Raw genomic sequence first — 11178 nt, 5'->3', positions numbered from 1 at the left:
GGTAATTATGAGGTTCTCCTTGGGCAAATAGAAAGAGAAATAAAGTTCCAGAGACCAGAGGGTTTTTTTTTTTGTCGCTTCTTTAGAGATAGAGATCTGGAAGTGTGAGAGAAGAGAAGTGCAGTCTCTCTCTTCCCTTGAATATTAGCATTAAAAAGGCCAAGACAGCTGTTTGCTCAAGATTCCGCGCCGGTAAAATCGACAAAACGTAGCTGGCCTTCTTTTCACTGTATCTATATAAGTACTCCTACTTATCATATGATAAGCACATTTTGTTATGACAATATAAGTGCTGTAACTTATGTTTCCCTCTCTGTCTCTTCTTCCTATAAATACGACTTGTTTCTGCAACTTGTAATAATATGGTTTTTTTAATAGCTAAAGCGAGAAGGAAAGAGGGGTTGTGAAGAGAGGAAGAGAGAGAACCAGCTGAAACCTAGTTTGCTCCCAGGCTTGCTTGCTTCCTTCTCTCTTTTGTTCTGTTTTATTTTCTCTGCTTCTTCCCTCCTAGATCTTGGTCTGACTCTGTGTTGAAGGTAAACTTCTGGTGGTTTTCCTCTGTTCGAATCTTTGCTTTTGAAGAAGTTGTCCTTTTTTCCCCTTTCCTTGACCTGCTTTTTTATATTTTTCTTCTTCCATTTCTCGCCTTTTATTCTGCATCTTCGATTGGAATGCGTTAAAGTTTCTTTTGTATTTCCGATCGTTGAAAGCCCTAATTTTGCATCTTACTTCTGCATTTTTAGTTTCTGCTGCCTGCTATTTCTCCGTTTCTTTGGTTTTTGGTAATGGAAAAAATTCGTCTCTTCAGGTTTTAGCTAAGATCAGTTCAAAGTTCTTGTTGTCGTCTGGCGCTTTTTCTCTTGGTAGCTTAAAGCTTGCTTTTGGTGGTGGTAATTTGGAGGATTATGTATAATGGATTTTTGTGTTTTTTTTTGTTTTTCCAGGAGATCTGGGGCTGTTTTGCTTGATTCTGAGAGCCGGGAGTCAAAGTCAGGGCCGTCCCGATGTCTTCTCTCAGTAGGGAGCTTGTGTTTTTGATTTTGCAGTTCCTCGATGAGGAGAAATTCAAGGAGACTGTTCACAAGTAGGTTCATTTTAAAATTTAATCTTTAGGAAATGCTTTTTAAAGTCAAGATTATTGCTAATTTTATTTTTCTGATGGGATTTCTGTTTTTTTTTTCTTTTCAAAGGCTTGAACAGGAGTCGGGGTTCTTCTTCAATATGAAGTACTTCGAGGAGGAGGTTCATAATGGAAATTGGGATGAGGTCGAGAGGTATCTCTCAGGCTTCACCAAAGTGGACGACAATCGGTATTCCATGAAGATTTTTTTCGAAATTAGGAAGCAGAAGTATCTCGAGGCGCTGGATAAGTAAGTTTATCTTTTTCTAATAACCTTCTCTTTTTGAGTAAATATTTTCATGCTGAGTGTTACCTTACTGACTTTATGGCTGATATTTTCGGGAAAATAAACTGATTGTTTTCGAAATTTACTAGGCATGACCGTGCTAAGGCTGTAGATATCCTTGTAAAGGATCTGAAGGTTTTTGCCTCATTTAATGAAGAGTTATTTAAGGAAATCACACAGCTCTTGACGCTAGAGAACTTCAGGTATGATCCTTCAATTTTCAAAAACTTGTAAATGATGGATATCTTCAATGGTATATCTTATTCTGATCATATGAACTTTGTAGGGAAAATGAACAACTTTCCAAATATGGAGATACGAAGTCTGCCAGATCAATAATGCTAGTTGAGCTCAAGAAACTCATTGAAGCCAATCCCCTGTTTCGTGACAAACTGCAGTTTCCTACCCTTAAAAACTCAAGGTTACGGACACTCATAAATCAAAGGTATCCGATGAGTCATTGATTTTTATGGTGGCCATCCTTTTCTAACTGAAGATTGCAATTGTATCTTTTTGACCTTAGGTTCCGTCTGATTGCAAAGTAAATGGAAGGGTGTCAATGCCAGTGTAATGAAAATGGGAATTTTGTAATTCTAATTGTCTTACTACCTTAAACTTTAACTAAATTGGGTATCATAATTTTTAAATTGGATATTTATGTCTGTGTAAAACCAAATTCAAATTTTCTTGCCCTCTCCCATATTTGGTCTAGATCTAGGCGCCACCAGCTCCTGGACATTGAATGCTGCTGGTTTGGTTCTACTTTTGGAGGTTTTTCGATTATCAACACATTGGGAAGCTACTTCTAGGGGCTTGCATCTTGCATATTTGGATGAAGCGAAACTCCTGAGGATGGACCACCAAATCTCAATCCTCCAATCAGATTTGGAAAGCCATCTGCAATGATGTGATGTCCAAGCTCTCCTTCTTGTCTCATAAGGCTTTTGTAGATTTTGCAAGGAATAGGCATATTGTTGTTTCCTGAGGACTTGTTCTTTTTTAGTTTCATCCAGGCATTCCTAGCTTGGTTCCCACCCCCCGCTCTTCCCCTTTTGTATTTCTCTTCTTCCCTTTAGGATCTTTATAGTGTATATTGTTCATAGAAAGAAAAAGAAATTCAATTGCAAAATGTAGTAAAATGTTTTGGATGAATTATAGAATGTTTGTTTTGGAGTTGCATGAAGTTTTTGGTATCATCACTGAAGTTCCTCTTTAGTATTATTGTTGCTTCCTTTATTTCTTTTGAAACCAAATAGAGCTTTCATGCTAAAAGACTTTTGCCTGTGTATATATATTATGACAATTATATATATATATATATATATATATATATATATATATATATATATATATATATATATATATATATATATATATATATATATATAAAATAAAATGACATTGGTTTTTTAAGCGTGGTTACAAAATGGCAGTCCATATCAAGTAGTTTAGATAACTCTGGCTGACATTGATGTTACTCATTGGTTACAATCTTGGATATGTTGGATAATTATTGTGGGTTGCCTGGCAGCTTGAATTGGCAGCACCAGCTCTGTAAAAATCCAAGGCCTAATCCTGACATCAAGACTCTTTTTGTTGATCATACTTGTGGGCAACCAAATGGTGCTCGTGCCCCATCTCCTGCAAACAATCCAATCCTGGGATCCATACCAAAGGCTGGAGGTTTTCCTCCAATTGGTGCACATGGGGTAGGTGGCCTATAGTTCAGTTTATTTTTCATGCTTTATTCTTGTTTATTTACTATGTTTTGAACTTTGTTTTCAGCCTTTCCAACCTACACCAGCACCAGTTCCAACACCCCTTGCTGGTTGGATGTCGAATCCATCTACTATTACTCATCCAGCAGTTTCGGGTGGACCCATTGGTCTTGGTCCTCCAGCAAATCAAGGTTTTGACTTATGCTTGTGGATTATACATTTTCATATTGTGCATTGATGTTCTTTCTGAATCTTATTTTGTTCCAATGCATTGGTAGCTGCAATTTTGAAGCATCCTCGAACTCCGCCAACTAATAACTCCATAGATTATCCATCTGGGGATTCAGATCATGCATCAAAAAGAACAAGGCCAATTAGTATTTCCGATGAGGTACATTTGAGTTGATTTCTGGTTGTTCCCTTTTTTTTTGGGGGGTGGGGGCTGCTTTTGAGATTTATTTCCCATTTCAAGCTCTTTTTATATTCCAACTTTCTTATTTTGACATCTTGCTACCGCCGTCCATTGATACTCGTTCATTTTGTGCAGGTAAATCTGCCTGTTAATATAATGCCAGGAAGTTATCCTGGTCAGAGTCACAGTCAACCTTTCAACATTCCTGATGACTTGCCGAAGACTGTTGTGCGATCCCTGAATCAAGGGTCATGTCCTATGAGCATGGATTTTCACCCTACCCAACAGACCATACTTCTAGGTCTTTGCTTTATCTTTACTTATGTTTCTAATGCTTCACTTTTTATTTCTAATCTTGTTATTTTTTAAATTGGGTTTTTGTATTTACTGTTTGTTAGTTTTGCTGGTTTGTGCTTTACAGTTAACCTGGGTAATAGCTTACAAATGATATTATTGATGTTCCAGTTGGTACCAATGTGGGGGACATAGGACTGTGGGAAGTTGGGTCTAGGGAGAGAATAGTTCTGAAGAATTTCAAGGTCTGGGATCTAGGATCATGTTCAATGCCTTTCCAAGTATGTTATCTTCTTAACTATATATATATTTGTAGGGTGTTTTGATTTTGTTTCCTCGTAATTTGTATTTTTTGAATGATCTGAATTTCAACCAACTTCAATGGACTTCAGGCGGCTTTAGTTAAAGATCCTGGTGTATCAGTTAACCGTGTGATATGGAGTCCTGATGGATCTTTGTTTGGTAATGTCACAGATTCTGCATTCCTTCAATTGTGGTCATGGTTTCTGACCCTGACTCTAACTTAGTCATTGTTCAATGTTCCATCCTGCCATTAAACAGGAGTTGCATACTCGAGGCACATTGTGCAGATATATTCTTACCATGGGAGTGATGAAGTACGGCAGCACTTGGAGGTACACATACTTGGTTTTGGCATTGTTTGGTTCTTTTATCAGCTTATATTATTGATTTGAGAATGCTGCTTGTCTTCTAACATTGTCTCAATGTCCAGATTGATGCTCATGTTGGTGGAGTAAATGATCTTGCATTTTCTCACCCCAATAAACAACTGTGTGTCATAACCTGTGGCGATGACAAGACAATCAAGGTTCGTTTATTGCAGAAGATCATTCATTGCCTAGCACACTAAAGCTCAAATTTGCTTTGTTGAAAATTTGTTTGCTCAGGTGTGGGATGCTGCTACTGGTACCAAACAGTATACTTTTGAAGGTCATGAAGCTCCTGTTTATTCTGTCTGCCCTCATTACAAGGAAAACATCCAGGTGAGGACACATGTCTCTAAATTTTCCTTCTTGAGTATTTATAAACTTGATTTGCGAAAAACTTCCCTTGCTACATTATTTTTTATTAATTTTTTTGGTTGGCAGTCAGTGGCATCCTTAACCTTCTTTATACTTCTTGTCTCAGTTTATCTTTTCAACAGCACTGGATGGAAAGATAAAAGCATGGTTATATGACAATTTGGGATCAAGGGTTGATTATGATGCTCCAGGTCACTGGTGCACAACAATGGCATATAGTGCTGATGGAACAAGGTTTTAACTGCTCCTTTTTCTCCATGCTTCAGATTTCCTGGCATAACAACTACTACCGCCATGATAGTTATTTTTGTTTATCAAAATGACCAATAAGCTAATATTTTCTCATATATTTCCATAGGCTATTCTCATGTGGGACCAGTAAAGATGGAGAATCGTATATTGTTGAATGGAATGAAAGTGAAGGGGCTGTGAAGAGGACCTATCATGGATTCCGGAAACGTTCATTGGGTGTGGTGCAGTTTGATACCACCAGGAACCGGTATTTGGCTGCTGGTGACGAATTTGCGGTCAAATTTTGGGATATGGATAATGTTAACCTTTTGACGACAATTGATGGTGATGGAGGCCTACCAGTAAGTTCTGAATGTGCTTCTTGGTAAAAAATAAAATTTTTGAAGAACATGATTAGTGATCTTACTTATTTAATTTCTTACTATCTCAAGGCAAGCCCACGTATCCGCTTCAATAAGGAGGGTACCTTATTGGCTGTTTCTGCAAATGACAATGGAATTAAAATTTTAGCCAATGCTGAAGGCCTTCGGTTGATCCGTTCATTTGATAATCGTTCTTTTGATGCCTCAAGAATGGCCTCTGAAAGTGTTACAAAGGTTAGCATAATAGTTACTCTTGTGATTCAGTGGTGTTGATTCAATGGTATTTTCCTAATGCATGCTATTTCTCTTGCAGGCTACAATAAACGCAATTACAACTGTAGCAACTGCAACTAGTGCTGGAATGGCAGACAGAGGAGCTCCTGTGGTTTCCCTAGCTGGAATGGTCTGTTTCAACTTCTTTCCATTACCTTGATAAAATCCTATGACATGCACAGTATCCATCTCTGTTTGAAAGAGTTCATTGTGCTTTTCGTTATGTATGCTCTCTAACCACTAAAGCAATATGTAAACTTGTTTAATAGAATGGGGATGCACGAAATTTGGCGGATGTAAAGCCTAGATTAACTGATGAAGCCAATGACAAATCAAAGATTTGGAAACTCACGGAAATAAATGAACAAGCCCAATGTAGAGCTGTGAGACTTCCTGAGAGCGTCAGATCAAACAAGGTACTGTTTCTTTGATTGCCAGCATTTCTTAATGGCATGTTCAACTTGATTTTAACCAAATGATTGCTCAATAAGGCTAGTGCTCCTCTTTTTTTTTTTTGGCTTTATTGATCTGGTTGTCGGTATTGTTCTTTATATTTGGACATTTGATTGATAGTTGTATATACTTTTCCAAGGAGAAAATGATTAATGACCTCACAATTGGCCATGTACACTTGCTTATATTATGTGGATGCATCTAGCAATGTCACTACCATTTGAAGATTCGTTCTTAAGCTTTGAGTAACATAGCTTTATTGATATGATTCTTTCTTATTACTGGTAATTTCACATGTCACTGATAAATCCACAAATCATGCGAGTGCAGAAAAAGAGTCTCACACCATTTTTGCCAGCAGTGTACTTACATGTCTTTTTGTCCAATATATGATATCTGTATAGTGTTTTTAGCCAATTATTCATCTATTAATTTACAGTTTTCTTCACATGCTTCAGAAGAATAATGTTGGATGGTTGGACCGTATCTGTCTTTGTTCTATTACTGTAAATAAAATTCATCTTGGATCATTTGTTGTCATTTAGCTTCTAGTACCTTAGAGTTGCATAAAACTGAAGATGAGGTGGAGAATTATGCAACGGCATTCTAGCATACTAACTTTGCGTGACCATTTTTGTGGCATAGAAGTTTTACCATGTTTCTGTTTGTTTTGGCATAACATAAAATTTATGTGCAAATTTTTACTTAAAAAAAATCAATATTAAAAAAGTTGCATGTTTAAAAATGTTTGTAATTGCTATTTTTTTTTTGGAGGGTGGGGGGGGGGGCATTGAAATTTCCATGTATGAACTCTTTATTTACAAATTGAAATTTTCCACGAGAATGGTTTTTGGGTAAATTTTTACGCCAAAGCAAACGGTGCCTTAGTGATCTTGTGTGCTTTCCCTCTGCTACCGTGGATTCCTATACTTGGGAAATAATTATGATGCAGTTTGACAACTTTGCCACATCTAGAGTGTCTGCATTAGAAACTCGGGATTAAAGTTAGAAAAATGGGGTATCTTACAGAAATTGTACAAGGTTTGGGCTGTTAGCCTGTTAGAAAAAAATGCCTGAGTTCTGTGTCTTGAGGGCAATCATTTTTTTACAAAAGCGCCAAAACTTATGACCGTCTCCAAATGCACCCTCCTAGGGCCCTGCATGTGTTGGAAGGATCATCAGCACTGGGTAACGGCCTTGTGACATGTGGTGGACCTGAGCAAACTTTGAGGTCACATGGTGTATGTAAAGGCTGGTCAATGTCCACCATAGACTGATCTGAATGAGACCTGTTGTGGTGGAGGTTCATTTCCTTGGACCAATCCAAACCCCACCCATTTGGGTATCTAGATGGAGGTGAACAGAGTCCAATTTGGTCTTTGGCTAATAGCTCAACTAGCACCACATATGATCAATAGGTAGTCCATAGTAGGCAGCATAGGCTTCTGCAATGAGAAGTGCGACTTTGCTTGTATGACTATAAAACAAGACAAGTAAGCATAAAAACTGGTTAGTTTAGCTCTACTGCCATGTAACAATAGTAGAATTAGAAATCAGCAACTACGAGTGAGTATGGAAGAGAAGAAGAATTGAGAGATTGCTAAGGTGACTAGCAACTAATTTTGTAGACTCTCCCATCATATCATCTATAGAGTTCAGATTACACAATTCCCATAGAATCCCAGAAAGTTCATCAAGAGAAAGGAGAGAACACTTAAATATTGCTACTGGTAGGACATAAATGCTATTAATCCACTATAGGAAGAGGAGGTGGTATACAATCACATCAAGGCCTAAGGTTTAAAAATTCTTGCATTAATTTCTTGAAAAATTTATCTGACCACCATTAATTACCAGTTCTTGTCTGGGAAAAATAAGACCGTCTGTACCTGATTTAAGAGCTTCAAAGAAACAAAGTGATATTTTGGGCTCTCTAGAATGTTGCCACACCATGAATAGGATTTCAAAGCTTTTCTTAGCCTTGACCAGTGATGAATCTTTGAAGCATTCAAATGGAAGGGATGATTCATGCAGTTTTCTAAGTTTTCCTTTGTTATAGTAATTGGAATGTTCAATTCCTGTTGGTTCTTAATGTTTAGTGGTATTCTAGTGATGATAAGGTACTACTCAAACATATAGACACCAACAAGGGGCAGGATTATGACCCTTTATTTTCTTTAAAAAAATAAGCCAGGGATGCATTGTACCCTAAATGGTATCCAGATCAGTATTGCTGTTTTTGCTTATTTTATGATGCCTCAAAATCTTGTGGTTTGTATTCTTCGCCTGTTGCATGTCTCTTTTTTGTCTGGATAAGTACTCAATCTACTGCTTCAATTGTGTTTCTGTACCCATTTTATTTATCCAAATATTAAAGTAATGGCAAAAGACAGGAACAAATCATATTGGAAACCTACAAAGTATTCAATTCCAAGCCAATGGAAAATAATTTTCTAGTACTACTATCTAATCCTTCTACCTAGAGACTGGTTTTTTTTTCATGGTAAATAGATTTGCAGTATCTTTGTAAATGCCTTGTGCGGGATCTTTATCCCTTGGGGGTTCTCATTAGTTATTTCTTCTTCATCTTCTTTTTTTTTTTCTTCTTTTTTTCTTTATGGCTGTTGCAGATTTCAAGGTTGATCTATACAAATTCAGGAACTGCTATTTTGGCATTAGCATCAAATGCAATTCACCTACTTTGGAAATGGCAGCGTAGTGATCGTAATTCAGCCGGCAAGGTGAGAAGGACACCCAACGAATAATCTCCTCTGTTTTCTTCTCTATGATTGTTTTTGTAATGAAAGGTTTCATTCTTTAGGCTACAGCTAGTGTTCCTCCTCAATTATGGCAACCAGCAAGCGGTATACTAATGACTAATGACATAGCTGACACCAATCCTGAAGATGCTGTTCCTTGCTTTGCTTTGTCGAAGAATGATTCATATGTTATGTCGGCGTCAGGAGGAAAGATTTCCCTCTTCAACATGATGACATTCAAGGTGTCCATTGAACAATAGTGCATTGGAGTGTGAATTCACTGTATCTTTAGTATTTAACCGGCTCTCTATGTCTGCAGACGATGACAACTTTCATGCCTCCACCACCTGCCGCAACTTTTCTTGCTTTTCATCCTCAAGATAATAACATAATTGCTATTGGCATGGATGACTCCACCATCCAGATATATAATGTCCGTGTAGATGAGGTATGTCAGTGTTTCAGAAAAAAACTACCCGAACGGTACTTGTTTGCAAAATTGTACTTAGTTGTTGTGTGTTTCCTTGTTTCATGTAGGTTAAAAGCAAGCTTAAAGGCCACTCCAAGAGAATCACTGGACTTGCCTTTTCCCATGCATTGAATGTACTAGTTTCATCTGGTGCAGATGCGCAGGTTAGTATCAAATTTATATTCCCTGTTCACCAGGAACCGCCGACTTTTTCATCTGCCTGTTCTGGATTATCCAATAGATCCAGTTCTTAGTTCTTATGGAGAAGAAATTTATTATCCTTCTTGCCACAGATTTGTGTCTGGAATTCGGAGGGTTGGGAAAAGCAAAAAAACAGATTCTTGCAGCTTCCTGCAGGCAGGGCACCAACTGCTCTGTCGGACACTCGTGTACAGTTCCACCAGGATCAAGTGCACTTCTTGGTGGTGCATGAGACTCAGCTTGCAATATATGAAACGACGAAATTAGAATGTGTCAAACAGGTAAAGATGGAGTGAACGAGTGCTTCAGAATGCTTTCGAGTCTTTTCAGTTGTCTTATTACTTGAATATGTTTCTTGTAGTGGGTCCCACGAGAATCCTCTGCACCGATATCCCATGCAACATTCTCCTGTGACAGCCATCTGGTTTATGCCTGCTTCCTGGATGCAACTGTTTGCATATTTAGTGCAGCACATCTTAGACTACGGTGCCGGATAAATTCAACCGCTTACCTTCCTGCCAATGTGAGGTATTTCTCAAATATCACTGCTCAGATGATATTAGACATTTGTGCCATCTTGGCTCCTTTCTAATCTGTACTGTTAAAGTTGGCATCCATATTTTGCTGCTTATTAAAACTACACCAGGAAGTTAATATCCTCTTTAGTCTCATCGGTATGTATGAGAGCTTAGCAGTCGAGAGCTTAGCAGTCGAAGTCCAAATAAAATACATTTTCCTGGTTCCGACGTTGTATTGGATCTGTGTGTTCTCTCGAATACCTTTTTGGGGTATAGTATTTGAGGGCTTCGCAATTTAGCAGACCCCAAAACTAAAATGAACAAATTGGAGAAGCCCTGCCTTCTGATGCTTGAAATCGACGGGTATTCCACTTTCAGGTGGTGGAAGTCTCTATGGTAGCTATCAGTTCCAGATTCTTTCTGCGAGATAGACTACTGATGAAAGAAGCTTTGCATGCATGAAAATGTGGCATTTGCTTTGTTTTTTGTAATTGGTTTTGTTATCCTACACTGACATGAATAATTACTTAATTGTTTTATTGGTTTGCAGCTCCAACGTACACCCACTTGTGGTTGCCGCCCATCCATCAGAGGCAAACCAGTTTGCTTTGGGATTAACAGATGGTGGAGTCTATGTCTTCGAGCCTTTGGAATCTGAAGGCAAATGGGGTTCGCCACCACCTGTTGAGAATGGTTCAACAAGCAGCATGTCTACAGCACCCGCAGTTGGAGCTTCTGGTTCAGAACAACCGCAGAGGTGATCGATCTATGAAAGCAGCAGTTCTTTTTTCTTTCTATGCTGCTTGACTGATTTTAGGTCCCCTGTACAACTGCATTTTGGGGTATGTTCCGCTGAAGCACTGTTCTCTTTATGTGAATATGCTTTTCTCCTGCAATGTCTATTACTTAAACACGATACTTATTCGTTTTAAACATGTCTTCTGTGCAGGTTCGAGGTTTGGGTCGTATAATTTACTCTGGAATGGGCACATAGTAGATTAGACTGAGCATATAGGAC

At 38.1% G+C, this 11178-nt stretch overlaps 1 protein-coding gene across 1 annotated transcript; it reads left to right on the top strand.

Annotated features, from left to right (window-relative positions):
* The first annotated feature begins 376 nt into the window (after window positions 1-376).
* LOC149025273 (topless-related protein 1-like) lies at window positions 377-11167 on the top strand. Its single transcript, XM_089145499.1, has 27 exons — window positions 377-536; window positions 945-1084; window positions 1191-1370; window positions 1496-1609; window positions 1693-1851; window positions 2938-3115; window positions 3192-3315; window positions 3403-3515; window positions 3672-3837; window positions 4002-4111; window positions 4223-4292; window positions 4392-4465; window positions 4564-4659; window positions 4739-4834; window positions 4980-5107; window positions 5232-5466; window positions 5557-5721; window positions 5801-5890; window positions 6030-6176; window positions 8844-8954; window positions 9035-9214; window positions 9292-9420; window positions 9510-9605; window positions 9735-9923; window positions 10004-10170; window positions 10711-11002; window positions 11110-11167. The coding sequence occupies exons 2-26, from the start codon at window positions 1005-1007 to the stop codon at window positions 10919-10921; spliced, it is 3408 nt and encodes a 1135-aa protein (XP_089001625.1). The 5' UTR covers window positions 377-536; window positions 945-1004; the 3' UTR covers window positions 10922-11002; window positions 11110-11167.
* Window positions 11168-11178: the final 11 nt, after the last annotated feature.

This window comes from Hakea prostrata, chromosome 2 (genome assembly GCF_041222555.1).
Source record: "Hakea prostrata isolate BN-2017 chromosome 2, UWA_Hpros_2, whole genome shotgun sequence".
NCBI lineage: Eukaryota > Viridiplantae > Streptophyta > Magnoliopsida > Proteales > Proteaceae > Hakea > Hakea prostrata.
This window is presented reverse-complemented; position numbering and strand designations above follow the sequence as displayed.

What these genes read in the sequence shown, in the direction of transcription:
- LOC149025273 (XM_089145499.1), top strand. Translation starts at nt 1,005, where the DNA reads ATGTCTTCTCTCAGTAGGGAGCTTGTGTTTTTGATTTTGCAGTTCCTC. An exon ending in TTGACGCTAGAGAACTTCAG is followed by an intron (nt 1,610 to 1,692) that starts GTATGATCCTTC and finishes TGAACTTTGTAG; the next exon opens with GGAAAATGAACAACTTTCCA. An exon ending in TGGTTTCCCTAGCTGGAATG is followed by an intron (nt 5,891 to 6,029) that starts GTCTGTTTCAAC and finishes CTTGTTTAATAG; the next exon opens with AATGGGGATGCACGAAATTT.